Below are 15,212 nucleotides of genomic sequence, written 5' to 3' on the forward strand. Positions count from 1 at the left end.
TCAGTGCTCTTACACAGTAATTAATATCAGACACACTGGAACATCTGATAGATTTATTCACGTCGTGGTGGGTCCGGTTACAAACCTAGATCTAGACAAACTGGGAGCAAATACTGGGACGTCAGGTTGGTTCAGGTTCAAGGCACAATGTGTTGGCTTCTGTTTGGCCTTTGTAGTTCTACAATTACTGACTGTAGTCCATCTGTTTCTCTGCATGCTTTTTTAACCTGCTTTCATGCTGTTCTTCAATGGTCAGGACCACCACAGAGCAGGTATTATTTAGGTGGTGGATCATCCTCAGCACTGCACTGACACTGACATGGTGGTGGTGTGTTAGTGTGTGTTGTGCTGGAGTTTTTAAACACCGTGTCCACTCACTGTCCACTCTATTAGACACTCCTACCTAGTCGGTCCACCTTGTAGATGTAAAGTCAGAGACGATCGCTCATCTATTGCTGCTGTTTGAGTCGCTCATCTTCTAGACCTTCATCGGCGGTCAGAGGACGCTGCCCACGGGGCGCTGTTGGCTGGATGTTTTTGGTTGGTGGACTATTCTCAGTCCAGCAGTGACAGTGAGGTGTTTAAAAATTCCAGCAGCACTGCTGTGTCTGATCCTCTCATACCATCACAACACACACTAACACACCACCACCATGTCAGTGTCACTGCAGTGCTGAGAATGATATTATGACCTAAATAATACCTGCTCTGTGGTGGTCCTGTGGGGGTCCTGACCATTGAAAGGGGGCTAACAAAGCATGTAGAGGAACAGATGGACTACAGTCAGTAATTGTAGAACTACAAAGTGCATCTATGTGGTAAGTGGATCGATAAAATGGACAGTTTCCCTCTGAGCCTCTTGTTGTGTAGTATGGATCGGTGGCTAAAGCTAATGAATTTAAAATTTGAACAGACAGAACCACGTCGATCCAATTCACTTCACAATTACCACCTAAATCCAAACTCTCACCTCTTTTAGTCTGAAGGTCAGTGTGGGACACATGAGTATTCCTAAACCTTCTGAAGCTCAGACCTGCATCTCCTACCATCCCCGCCTCCCTTCTTCTCCTCCTTCTTCTGCAGTTCCATCACAGAGCCGGGTCACGTCTGAATGCTTTTCATTTGTGTCAGGTTCAGACTTATCAGGCCGCTTGTGCAGCTTCTCCAAATTGCTCTCTGCTTCGTCACGTTCCCTCTCAATTTCTCTTTAATGCATTTCTCCCAATTTTCCTCCAAATCTGGTCCTATTTCTGCCTCTGCTGCTGCACACCTTCGCCTCTGATCGAGGACAATCGTGACTAACACACGCCCCCTCCGACTTGTGCACGAGGTGGTTTCGTATGGAGATCTGTATCGTGCATGGAGAGTCACGTATTGACTCTGGATCTATCAGCCAGCAGGGGTCGTAATTGCAGCACTTATACGGGACAATGCTGTATTAATGTTTGCTAGTTCGACCATGCCCAAGTCCATGCAACTGTAAGATCTTAATAAGGTTGGAAGCGAAGCACATACAGCAAAGCTTGCTCGACTGTGGACGGTGTCACCCATGCATGCTCAGACCACAGTTTTGGCAACTCTTGGATGGCATCTGACCATCAGGATGAATTTTCTTGCAATGTTAAATACATAGTAGAATCCCCAGTCGGGGGTCTACATTCACAGACATGATTGGCACGGTCAAGGCCATGTGAAGGATTGGCTTCCTGAATGGGGCGCCAGGATAAAAGCGCCAGAAACCAGCAGGAACGAGGTTCTGGTAATCTGGTACCACAGCTTTTGGTAAACGTCTATATAAGAGGTTTATGGGTGTGCGGTAATACACATAAACGCTCCCCTAGGTGCCGAAAATAGCACCGTGTACGCTCCCAAAAAAAAGCCCCCTTCTCACAAGACCTCTTGCAGGAACGTCCTCGTGTTTGGAGCGTTTCCTAAATTTCCGGAGTCGTAATTGAAACGCTAGCGACGGAGCATCTGCGACATTAGCGCCGCTCCGGAAAGACTGAAATGCCTGCTGATTTTTCCATCCATCACCTCGGATATTTCCAGTCCGCCACGAGCTAGTTCTTTGTGGAGCGCTATGCTAATGAAGCCCATTTCCTCTGTTTTGTTTCGCATCTGCTCGCAATTAAACGGTAGAGAAAAAAAAAAAAACTCTCGCTCGTTCTGACTGAGTCTCTGGGTTCCTGACGCGCTCACACACGCGTTTAATAGCAGCGGGGTAATAGATGCGGTCCTGCTTCTTTTCCATCACGCGGAATTGCTTTCTGGAAGCGGCGTACGGAACGGAATCGGCGGCTGCTGATGTACGCCGAGTCAATACAGTCATCTGAGTCGAAGTGGCTCGTTTGTCTCGTTTTTAGGGCTTACGTTATGAGTAGGACCCTTAAATTAACGGGAAAATGTGCTTAATTTCACCGATTTTTAAAGAAAACTAAAATTACACTTATAAATTAAATGATAGCTACCTTAATAGTTCAATGTAAACCTAGAACATCCAGCGACGTCTCAAAGACAAAAATTCTCGCCGTGTTTTGACCCCCCTCTGTCTGTGTCCACAGAATTGGTTGTTAGTTTTTCAGACTCAGTTACCCGAGTCGTGTTTTTAGCTGCTTTAGTTCGACATCTTGGACATTTTGACTATCTGATTGCTAACTGAATTGCCGTAGGATTGCTAGGACGCCTCACAGTGCAAATTAACCAGGACCTGTGAGGCACTTGAACGCTACACCAATGAAAAACCTTAAATCGCTAAACACAAACATTAAAGTTTGAATTTTACAGCGTTTTACGGTCCGAGACGCGGGTCTAAGGTATGTTTTTTATTTATGAGGACCTCCTGGCATGCAGAATATTCAATTTCTGACTCCACGCCCCATTTATTCCACTTTATTTTCTTTGTTCTTTGGGTGCACCCATATTTGGGGTCATCACAGCACACCAGATCGGACTAGGTGCAGTTTTTACACTGGATGCCTGTCCTGGTGCAACCTTCCTATTTCTGTCCGGGTTTGGGACCAGCACTTAGAGCGCACTGGCAAGTGCGCCTCACAATAGCTAGGCTGTTTTGCCAACACACGTCCATGCAGACGCACAACCCAAATCCAAAGCCTGGATCGACAACTCATGGTCAGGTGTCCAAATACTTTAGCTTATAGTGTATATGAAGGAAAGACCTATATGTAGAAGTTCAGGTTGCATTTGACGCTTTACTGGTTGCAAACAGTCCACAGGCTGCATGTTGACCCTTATTTTAGCTCATTATTTTACTGAGACGTTCCCGTATCCCCTCCTCCGCTCGTCTCCACCATCACTCCTGTTGTTCCTGTTGTTTTTAGATCACACCGTCCCTCTCTTCCTCTCGCCTGTTTTCTTCCTCTGTTTCTGTGCTTGTGATGTTGCGAGCTGTTGAAATGTCACAGGCGATGTTTCATCCCCGAGGAACTGCTGGATGTTCTCTCCATCAGACTCTGCTGTTCCCTGCAGAACTCTGAGAGCGAGAGGGGGAGATGGAGAGAGGAAATGTGATGAGCATTTTGTTTATCTCTGCAGGGCCCCATCGAGAACGACGTGGTGATCCATGTGGCGCTCATAGCCGAGAGTCAGAGGTACGAACGTCTCTCTAACTCGCTCTGTAAATGAGTAATAAATTAATGCCTTTATTGTCATTGTATACACATACAACAAAATTGTATATAAAATATATATAAAAAGTGAATCTGTGCTCTAGATTTCCCATTCCATGGTACTACAATATATACAGCACAAGTATCGCACATGTACACAGATACCAGTATAACTGCACCTTTAAACGAACCTATGACACTTCAGTACTTGTTATAGCAGTGTTATTGAAGTAGGGAGTAAGAGGGAAGTCATTACATGTTAATTCATGCTTTCATGCTCTGTGGTGTCAATGTTTTGATCAAATCTGTGTTTTCTACATATTATATAAAAAATATAAACACATTCAGGATTAAATGCCTGCAACTCATTCAAAAATGTTGGGTCACTGTGTTCCATTACCTGTCCTATCATTACCTGTCCTATTAATCGACTTTTAAATGGTTTTGGGAATTGACAACACTTCTCCATACATTTTCATTAGGAAACAGATCTGAACTGCAGGCAGGTCAGTCAAGCATGTGCACTCTGTCTACGAAGCCACATGCGGAACAAGCTCAGGACCTACTTGTCTCTAAAAAATCCCAAAATACGCCTCTAGTTAACACCTCTTTAAACTACTTATAGTCTATGGTTGGTCCTTGAGAATGGACACACATTTGATTCGCCCACCACAAAAGCGCAAAGGTCAGCAAACGGTGACTACGAAAGCTTCCCATGCCGTTGTAAATGCAGATCCTGCTGAAGCAGACCCAGGTTAGTTGACCGGAATTAAGCCCACATCAACCAAAATGAGAAAATACCAAAATAATTTACCTTCATCATGGATCCATCGAATTTCCCATGAGCAAGAACATAAAACCTTTTGTCACCCTTGCTGAAACACAGTGGGGTTGGGAACCGCTGCTGTAGGGTGCATTGCGATAGAAAAGACGCATGTGAGGTTCTTTTCTCAGTACATGGGGACAGTATTTTGCAAGATGGACACTGAAGTGATTATTTATTATATATTATTTTTATTTCAGTGATTATTCTGTGTCTGTTAGACTCCAGGTTTTTCTGAACACGTACGGGATCCAGACTCAAACCCCTCAGCAGGTGGAGCCCATTCAGATTTGGCCTCAGAAGGAGCTCGTTAAGGTACTCGTATTTTTGTTAAAATAGTTTAGTATGATTAATATAAAAATAGATTCTTCGTTCATTTATATCGGAACATTGGAGCAGACGTTCAGTTCGACAGTTTTGTGGATGGCTGTACATCAGAGCCTGAACTGCGGCTAATGATTTGGCACGCGGATTAGCCGGCTAATTATCTGTTCAGTCGTGAGTCTTTAGGAATCACGCATCCATCACTGCTACTCCTCAGTGTGAGAGGGAAGCTGGGAGTGTTTCTTGTATTGAAGAGTAGCCGGGAGTGTATGTACATGATGCAGGGCATTTACCAGAATTTGTTTTGCCATAATGAACGTTAAACGTAGAACCCTCGGGTCATATGACGATGGAAATATAAGGCACTGGAAACCAAGGGCTCTGGAAAGATAGATGATGGAACACAAGGAGTGTAAAACCAGGGGGACGTCGGAATTAGGAACAACACAATAAATAGAAAACAGGAGACTGGAAACCTAGGGCTTGGAACTCAGGGTTCTCACAGCATATGATCACTGGAAATGAGAACACTGAATGGGTAGAATTCTGGGAACATTAGTCCAGGCAACACACAACCCATGAACCATGTCAATATAGAGTATATATAGCTTTGGGAACAGTGGTTACAGAGGACCTTGAGCATGTAGGACCAAAAACATACAACCATTCAGAAAAAATAGGGCAGTAAGAATGGAAGGCTGGAAACGTAGAATTTGGAAATATTGGATCCCTGGTACACAGTACACATGAAACCGGGAAAAATGGTTCTTTTAATACTGGATGCTGTAAAAATAGGACCTTGAGAAGACTTTAAAAGGTCTGGGGAATATAGAACAGTAAAGAAATAGGACACTGAGGGTATACACTTGTCTGGAAACCTAGTGACCTCTCTAAAGAGATGCATTTTACATCATCCTACACTCCAGAGAAGAAGGATTACTGAATAGCTTTAATTCTAAGTGATAATCTGACCGAATAACGAAGGAGTGTCCAACGCTTCCTCAGCGCTGAAGGCAATCCCAGCATTCACGGCCTGAGGCTAACTGTGTTAGCTTAGTAAGCTAAAACTGTGGTGACTTAAAAGTAGTGTGTCTAAATAATCGATCTAAAAATTTATCTCTTTGTGTGTGTGTGTGTGTGTGTGTGTGTGTGTGTGTGTGTGTGTGTGTGTGTGTGTGTGTGTGCATGCTACTGGGGATCAGTCGGCATGGCAGCCTGTCAGGATTAATTCCAGCGTCGTACACAGAAAACACACGCACACACACACACACACACAGAGAAAGAGAGGTTTTTCTGCAGAGATATGACGACTGAATATTGATTCCTAGAGAGCTCCCAGGCTGTGCTGATAGATCCGTGTGTGTGTGTGTGTGTGTGTGTGTGTGTGTGTGTGTGTGTGTGTGTGTGTGGTATAGCTATAATCAGGATAATAAGTTGAATTTGTGTCTAACCTTCAAACTTATTCCAACCAGGCCACAGTTTAATCTGATACAACTGATTAGGTGTTTAAAGACTTAGACTGGCTTGATGAAACAAGTTGCAGCAGGTGTGTTTGTGTGCTTCATGGAAACCCTGGGCTCTGAAAACACACTGGATTTGAAAATATAGGACTTTTGAATCATAAGGATCTGGGAATAAGTATCTGGGAATGTGTGTGTGTTGGGGACTGCTCCAAATGTGGTCTTATCTGTGTTTTCTGTGTTTATCATGGTCTTATGTACTAACTGTGCATATGTGTGTGTGTGTGTGTGTGTGTGCGCGCAGGCGTATCGTTTCCTGGCTGTTAATACGAAGCTTGGTCTCACTGGACGTCCTGATAGGCCGGTGGGCTGCATCGGCACTTGTAAGGTAAACACACACACACACACACACACACACACACACACAGCTAAAATCTGAAGGTATTTCATAGAGAGAATCATGAAGAATCTGGCTTGTTGGTCCTTTAACTGTGGGCAGATTTGGATGCAGTTGTCATGGCAACAAAGAAGCAAATCCTACTCCTTCACCTTTGGAGCTCATTCGGGGCCTTTTTCCTCCAAACAGCGCTGCGCTCATTCTGTGTGTGTGTGTGTGTGTGTGTGTGTGTGTGTGTGTGTGTGTGTGTGTGTGTGAGAGTGTGTGTGAGAGAGAGAGAGAGTAGGTGGGTTGATGGATTGGATTCCATTCCGTTACTTGTGATGTAAATGTGACATAAGGGGCTTTTAACTGCCGCGGATATTGAGCTCAATCATACACAGATGGCTAGTTTGAGCCCTGGTTACGGCGTGGTCATCTCTGGACGTCGAGTGCATAATTGGCACCGCTCTCGGTGTCGAGGATTGTCGTAACGGCATCTCATCACATCTCATTCTCATCTGTGCAGCTTGGCCAGGTCCGTTGATCTGTCCGGTGATACCGCGGCAAACGAGCTGCAGATGGGATGGGGAGAGAACGGGGTGCAGAGAGATGGACGGCGCTTTGATGTGCGCGGGGCCGCTGGGTGCCACCGCTGGGTTGGGTGACAGCACCGTGCTCTCGTTATCTTTGTTTACTTCATCCTGAGCTGAAAACCTTCGTCTCTGACGTGCTGAACGTGCCTGGCATGAAGGAAAGACCAGATAAAATCAGTTATTAATGGGATCGAGCTCCGAGACGGAACAGCCTCTTACCGCTGCACACACACACACTCACCTACACACACACACCTACACTCACACACACTCACACACACACACCTACACACACACACCTACACTCACACACACTCACACACGCACACCTACACACACACACTCACAGCTAACGTCATGCTGTAATTATAATATAATTATACGTTTGCCACAAGCGTAAACATATGAGCATTTTAAATAGATAGACAGACAGAGATAGACAGACAGACAGACATATAGATGGATAGATAGACAGACAGACAGATAGATAGACAGACAGACAGACAGACAGACCGAAAGACAGACAGACAGATAGGTAGATAGTAGATAGACAGACAGACCGAAAGACAGACAGGTAGATAGATAGATAGATAGATAGATAGATAGATAGATAGATAGACAGACAGACAGACAGACAGACAGACAGACAGACAGACAGACAGACAGATAGATAGATAGATAGATAGAATAATGTAGTAATATAATAAACTTTAATAATAATAATTAATAATTAAGGGTCGAGCTTTGATCTCATGGACCCAACAGTGGCACCCTGGTGGTGGGATTCGAACCCCTGACCTTTCCTCTTCGCTCTCTGTTTCAGATTTACCGAATTCTGGGTAAAACCGTGGTGTGCTACCCCATCGTGTTTGATCTGAGCGATTTCTACCTGTCTCAGGATGTCATGCTGCTCATCGATGATATCAAGGTAAACCGCAGTCAGCCACGCCCGCCTGAACCCTGCGCTGCTTTCAGAACACCAGGATCACAGTAAAATGGACACGGGCGGTCTGTGTGTGTGTGTGTGTGTGTAGAACGCCCTGCAGTTCATCAAGCAGTGCTGGAAGATGTCCGGCCGCCCACTTTTCCTGGTCCTCATCAGAGAGGACAACATCAGGTAAAAGCTCTCGCCTCTCACGCACCTCACCGAAACGCTTCACGTGTCCGGCGTTCTGCTCATGTCTGACCGTCTGATCTCACCGCTCTCCGTCCAGGGGGAGCCGATTTAACCCCGTCCTGGACATGCTGGCTTCATTCAAGAAGGGGAACATCGGAGGGGTCAAGGTTCACGTGGACAGACTGCAGGTACTCGTTAGCAGCGCTGATTATTTATTATTTAGACGTTTGGCTGAATAATTAAGAGAAGTTTAGTGTTAAATAAACTCATTTTAACAGGCACAAGAGGAGAAAAATTAGCTTGTACGTGAACGCCCCCTTGTGGAGGCTTTTGTTACATTTTTGTAAACCACAGTGGGACCAGACCAGACTTGCATTTGGATGGGTTGTTTGAGTCGTGACAAAAATCACAGACAAAATGCTGGTTGCTTGGCACCCAGGTGGCACAGCGGGATATTCCGCTAGCACACCAGTGCAGAGACTCTGAACACCCCGGTTCGAATCTCGGCTCTGCTACCGGTCGGCTGGGCGCCATCTAGCGGGCACGAGTGGCAAATTGGAAAGTGGGAAAATGACTGGACTAAGTGGGTGTGGTCTCCAAACGCTGTGCATGGACCCTGGTTAGCGGACTGAGGCGCCTGTGCAGAAAGTGGATGAGCCTCGTGTGTGAATCCACCGAGGGAGAAATGGGGACGTAAGGGGGCAAATATACCCTCCTCGAATGCAATCGGCATTAAACCTTCCCCGTCCTGTGTTGGCATGTTTCAGACCCTGATCTCCGGAGCTGTGGTGGAGCAGTTGGATTTCCTGCGGGTCAACGAGGCAGAGTAAGAACTCCCCTCACCTCCGAAACACCCTCGCACCCCTCACCTCCTACTCGAACGCGTACGTATCCCATGCATTTGTGTGTCTCCGCCTCGCAGGATCCCCGAGTTTAAGAGCTTCGAGGAGCTGGAGCTGCCCAAGCACTCGAAGGTGAAGCGGCAGACGAGCACGCCCAACGCCTCGGACCTCGAGCAGCAGCCTGAGATCAACGTGGAGGAGTGGAGGAACAAGCCCACGCCCGAGATCCTGCAGAAGTTTCACGTGAGCGCGCTCGACCCGGCGGTTCGTGTAGCGTCGTTTAGATAATCTGGCGCTCTGTGTGAATGAATGTTCGTGTTCCTGACAGGACTGCGGGTGCCTCGCCAGCCAAGCTCAGCTCGCCAGTCTGCTCCTGAAGAAAGAAGGTCCAGACTTCTTCAGCCGAGACGGTATAGCATGATAGGATAGAATAGATATTGTATTGTATTGTGAACGCCCCCTTGTGGAGGCTTTATGTTACATCTTGTAAACCACAGTGGGACCGGATTGTACACTGGTGCATCGTTTGTCTTGCTGTATACCACACCCGATCCATAATCCACGACCTTTGACCTATCTGCTCCGTGTATTTTCAGAGAATCTGAGGGACGATTTGGAACGGATCTACAGGAGAGCCGGGAGCAGGAAACTCTGGTCAGATTTCATTCGCACTCCCACCTTTCACACTCGTTCACTCCTCAATGCCCATATAATCAACGTTCCCTGTTCTAATCCACCTTCTGAACCCAACACGCTCCGTTTTTTATGTGTTCTGTGATCTCGCATTCTGCCACGTTCTGTAAGTTCAGGGGTCGGCACAGCGGATCGTTCCGGTCCTGAATTGCGTACCTTGGATACCCAGGCTTGGGATCTGCACCGAGAGAGCACTGACAAGTGCACCCCCTAGTGGCTGGGCTGTTTGTCCAGCCATCGCCTTACCCTACGTTCAGACCGCCAGCTATTTTTCACCTCTTGTTCACACTGGAAGCGTCATCGTCGTCCGTGCCCGTTTGGTTGGTTAATTCCTATTGGTAATCCTAATTTGCATAAATTGTGCTCAACTCCGCCCACTTCACATGGCTAACGTTTGCTCCGCCTCCTGTTATCGACATGCGGTCACTTTGTTTCGTCGCATTGCTGCCGGTCTGAACGTAGGGTTATACAAAGCCAGTCATGTCTGTGTAGATGTCTGACCGGCTGATAGCAGCTCCGAGATTCGAACCCTGGATCTCAGAAGTTGTGGGCTGGCATATTTTACCACTGCACCACCCAAACACTGTATACAATATATAAAAATAATATAATTTTTAAGTATAATATTAATCTGGAGCTTGGGTTTGAATATCAGTGGTGCTATCGGGCGGCCGGGCGTCCACACAGAAATGATTAGGAACGAATTAGGGATGGTTGAAGCCCTGGCACGGATTGGCGCCCTGTCCAAGGGTGACCTATATGACGTGCCAAAAATATTTGAATTGAAGAAAGGTATAGCACCCAAAATGTACCTGAGGATACTACACCATATGACCAAAAGTATGTGGACACCTGACTCTGAGCTTGTCTTTTGCGCTCTTAATGCCCCCTCTTTGATTGCTTTCCACAAGACTTCAGAGTGTGCCTGGCGGAATATATGCCTATTTAAAAGGTCAAAAGGCCTGGCTTGCAGTCAGCGTTCTGCTTCATCCCAGTGGTGTTTAGTGGGGTTAGATTCAGGGCTCTGTGCCGACCTCAATAATAATAAGTGCGTCCACGTACTTTCGGCCATATAGCGATTAACTATCAAACGTGACGGCGGTCGGAGGTGTTGGAGATCTTTTTTAACCATCGCTCACCCTTCTCTTACTTCTTCTTCTTCCTTTGTCTCCCCATTCAAACCTCTGTCACTCGCACCAAAACGAACGTTTGTTTGAACATGCTAACGCGGCCTAGGACGGTGGTGCGTGGCGTAGCAGCCGCTATGCAGAAGTTCGCTGGTTCTATAGCCCCTCATATAACCAGCGTGTTGGTCCACGGTAAACAGGTAACAGCCTGCTGGTGTTTCCTCGCTGCTTCTGCATGTACGGTGTTCATATGTTCACAGCCCACGCGTGAAGCCTCAGCCACCGTGTCCCATTAACTGAGAGCACGCTTCACACCTCACGTTCGCTCGTTACGTCACGTCTGTGACCTCGTTCTCAGGGTTAGTTTGTTGTTGTGTTTACATTTTATTGTGTACATTTTTGTTTTCCTGTCAGTCGTTGGTTGGTCGCACAACCTACATTCAAGTCCACTCATGATCCATAATAGCTTATAAATAATCGACTAAAAAGTTTTACTACTGTTTTATCCTGATCAGGGTCACTGTGGTTAGAGCGTCCTCTAAATAACTTGACTTAATGCAGTGACATTATGCAGTTAGGCAGCTGTAGACCAGTGTTTAAGGTGCTGGACTAGTAAGCAGAAGGTCGTTGATTTAAACCCCACCACTACCAGGTTGCCGTCGGTGGGCCCTCGAGCTAGGCCCTCAACCCTCAGTTGCTCAGAATGCATTCTGTAAATCGGCTTGGATGAAAGCGCCCGGTCTTCAGTAACTTTTAGGCTTCATTCCTCCTGTCTGTCATCTCCTAACGACTACTGATAGTTTAAATTAAGTGTTAATTGTGGAAACGTGGTTGCCAGGTAAATGTTAATGATTGTTAATGTATCTTGTCATAGTAATTAACAGTTATTACATGTGTAAAGCTGACTGATACAATCCAGGGTGCTCGGGTGGTGAACCCGGGTGCATCTAAGGGTGGAATGGTCGAACAGATTCATCGTCGTTGCTGCAATCACGACCTCTGCTGGCCGGTTGAGGCACTGCACAGAGACGGGTTCTGATTCCAGGCAGGTGAAGAGAAGCATGTGTAAGGCACAAGCCTGCTCGATCAGGGGAATCGGATACGACCAGATAGGGAGAGAAAGGGAAAACGTGCATGAATAGAGAACACATTTATACACACAGATCCAAAATAACCAGTCCAGTTTTTGAGAGATCAGTGTTAATCACAACAAGCTTGCATCATTTACTTATTTATTTTCCAGTGAAGCGTGTTCATGCCTTAGCTTCCTGCTCTCACCACAATCCCATCGCTCACACGATCAAAACCTAATCGCAGAACCGAAGGCTTTCAGTTTGCATCCATGAGTGAGCATTAAAATACTGAAATACTGTCTGCTGAAGTCGATTGGCATCAAATTCCCACTGCGTGTTTATTATTCGGGATTCAACAGCCTGAGAGGCGTTTCAGTAGGGAGGACTGCGACTGTAGGTGTCTCCTCCAAGCGTGTTGAGCTGCTTTTCGATTGAATCGTGTCGCAGGCGTTTATTCTTCCAGGTTTGTAGCTGTTATGCTATTAGAGACACGGAGGCCGGACGTCCAGTCGCGTTCGGTGTACGAGCTGATCGGAGTGTGTGATGATGTGTTTGTGTTTACCAGGTCTGTGGTGCGTCTTGCTGCCAGTCTCTTAACTAAGCTAGTGGACAGCCTTGCCCCCAGTATTACTAGCATTTTAGTGCATGGTAAGCAGGTAAGTGGGACCCCGACATCAGCAGGTCGACATTTTAATAATCAGTAGATTCCAGTTTAAAACAGATTAATAAGAATTAAGAATAAGAACTCATATTCAGGTCATTTTTTAACCAAACACATTTTAATGTTCACTGATCGCCTGTGTGTCATTCATGCTCGCTATTCATCGCTCACTAAGCCTAATTTGGAGGACTGGTCGTTTTCACCGCGTGCTTGCTTACTGTGCATGTGAAATCCTAGCTTATCCCTGCTTGGTTTGGTCACGTGATGCATTGTTAGGGGTGCAACAATATGACATTATTATAAAGCGAATCATGATATGTGTTTATTGATATATGTGCCAAATTTGGGTGGAGTTGCTTGGCTGGATTGGACTGTAGTCAAGTCAAGTCAAATGTATTTGTAAATAAATAAGTGCTTTTTTTAATAGACATCGCGTCAAAGGACCCTCCAGGACCGACAGACCAAAAAATGTATAAAAATTATTAATTCATATATTAAAAAAATCATTTATTCATGTAAATGGGTGATATTTAGTGGAAACCGTCACACCCCTGTCTATATTATTACATCCCTACACAATGTTCGTAGCGCATACGTGACGATGTTCTCTGTGCTTCCTTGTGTATATCATTTTACAGACGAATTTTATACCATTTCTAACATTTATTTGGGTTAAATAGTCTTAAATATCTCTAATTAAACATCTGTTAGAACAAAATCTGCTAATTAATTATAAATAAATTAATAAACAAATGTAAAGTTTGTTCTTAAAAATGTGTCACATGATTATGTATACATGAGGTTTGTCCTGTGTACGCTAGTTTAAATATTGGATTGATGTGTTTCAGCCATGACAAATGCTAACAGGTGTAATAAATCAGTAATATAAAGGAATAGACATGCTTCCAACAGTTTAGGGAAGGCCCATTCCTGTTCCAGCATGACTGTGCTCAATAAAGACATGGAGAAAATCTTGATTTAATTAAAGAAACTTCTGATTTCTGGAACAGTCTGACTGAATGGGCACAAATTCCCACAGACATACTTTAAAGTTTTGTGAGAAGCCGTCTCAGAAGAGCGGCTGCTCCAGCTGAAAAGATAACAGAGGTCACTCTATTTTGACTAGTGATCAAAAAGTTGCTGGTTCAAGCCCCACCACTGCCAGGTTTCCATTGTTGGGCCCTTGAGCAAGACCCTTGACCCTCAATTGCTTAGACTGTATACTGTCCCAGTACTGTAAGTCGCTTTGGATAAAAGCGTCCGCTAAATGCCGAAAATGTAAATGTAAAATTGGACGCCCAACATGCTCACGGTCAGGCGTCCGAACACTTCTGGTCGTGCAGTGCGGGTCGAAGAGTTTACAGATTTTCTGAAGCCTTAGAGACGTACAAAAACAGACGCCAGATCTGAGACCTCTTGGCTTTTTGTGCTAGCACGGCGTACGTGCGGTCTGTTTGGATAAATTGCAGGTCAGGAGGTCGAGACTAAAAGCAGAAATCTTTTGTCGGGAAAATGACGACGGCGTCTTTGATTCAGATCACGACGTAGCTCAGATAAAAAATAATAATAGCGCAGACTTTAAAACCGAGGAAACACAGAGACATCTAAGCATGCTCGTGATGTGATTATTTATTTATATATTTATTTATACATTTATTTATATATTTCTGATGTGCACGGCTTGCCGTGGCTCAAAAATCTCTCCCAGGTGAGACACCGACGATGTTTGTGTTCCTCTTTCCTCCAGGTGACTCTGGGACTCTTCGGGCAAGAGGAGGAGGTGATCTCTAACCCGCTGTCGCCGGCCGTCATTAAGGACATCATTTACAGGAAGTGCAGTCCGCACGGCGAGCGCGAGGCCGTCCTGCAGCAGGAGCTGGTCATCCATATCGGCTGGATCATCTCCAACAGCCCTGAACTGTTCAGCGGGATGCTCAAGATCCGCATGGGGTACGCGGCACCCAAACCATGGGTCTTTTTATTCCTATGTAAACAAAAATATTAATATATGAAAATAAAGAAACAAAACTGACCCGATATGTTGCCCTTATTCTGGCGTAGTACTGAGTCAACAAGCTGTGACAAACCTGGATGATCCTTTAATTGGTTGATCTTCATTTTCATCAAACGTTTTACCCTGGTCAGGGTCACACAGGGTCCGGTTCCACTCGAAAACACTGGGCACAATGCAAAAACAGCCTGAACTCAGCGTACGGCTTCATCACGACACCGGATCTCAAAGGTGGTGGGCTAGCGTACCACTCGAGTCCTTGATCCTCAGTTAATTCACTTAGTTTTCCTTTAAAATGTTTAAATCTTCATATTTTTAAAGATATTGTCCAAAAATAAAGAATTCCTGCCCAGAGAGTGAAAAATCTGATTGTGATCTGCAATTGTGATTGTGTGTGACTGTGTGTGATTGTGTGTGATTGTGTGTGACTGTGTGTGATTGTGTGTGATTGTGTGTGATTGTGTGTGACTGTGTGATTGTGTG

General features: G+C 45.4%; 1 protein-coding gene across 5 annotated transcripts in view; it reads left to right on the forward strand.

Moving 5' to 3' along the window:
* The window catches only part of phkb (phosphorylase kinase, beta), a 48,976-nt gene that overhangs the window by 28,555 nt on the left and 5,209 nt on the right, over nt 1–15,212 (forward strand). For 3 of the 5 annotated variants that reach the window (XM_062989763.1, XM_062989761.1, XM_062989765.1), the window contains 12 exons: nt 3,553–3,608; nt 4,671–4,764; nt 6,538–6,621; nt 8,029–8,133; nt 8,240–8,322; nt 8,420–8,510; nt 9,090–9,148; nt 9,245–9,407; nt 9,493–9,574; nt 9,761–9,818; nt 12,623–12,713; nt 14,466–14,668. In XM_062989763.1, the coding sequence (XP_062845833.1) occupies nt 3,553–3,608; nt 4,671–4,764; nt 6,538–6,621; nt 8,029–8,133; nt 8,240–8,322; nt 8,420–8,510; nt 9,090–9,148; nt 9,245–9,407; nt 9,493–9,574; nt 9,761–9,818; nt 12,623–12,713; nt 14,466–14,668 (1,169 nt within the window). Of the gene's footprint in view, nt 1–3,552; nt 3,609–4,670; nt 4,765–6,537; nt 6,622–8,028; nt 8,134–8,239; nt 8,323–8,419; nt 8,511–9,089; nt 9,149–9,244; nt 9,408–9,492; nt 9,575–9,760; nt 9,819–11,093; nt 11,185–12,622; nt 12,714–14,465; nt 14,669–15,212 lie in introns of all 5 variants that reach the window. The other 2 variants (XM_062989764.1, XM_062989762.1) reach the window with 1 other exon arrangement.

This window comes from Trichomycterus rosablanca, chromosome 27, assembly GCF_030014385.1.
Source record: "Trichomycterus rosablanca isolate fTriRos1 chromosome 27, fTriRos1.hap1, whole genome shotgun sequence".
Lineage (NCBI taxonomy): Eukaryota > Metazoa > Chordata > Actinopteri > Siluriformes > Trichomycteridae > Trichomycterus > Trichomycterus rosablanca.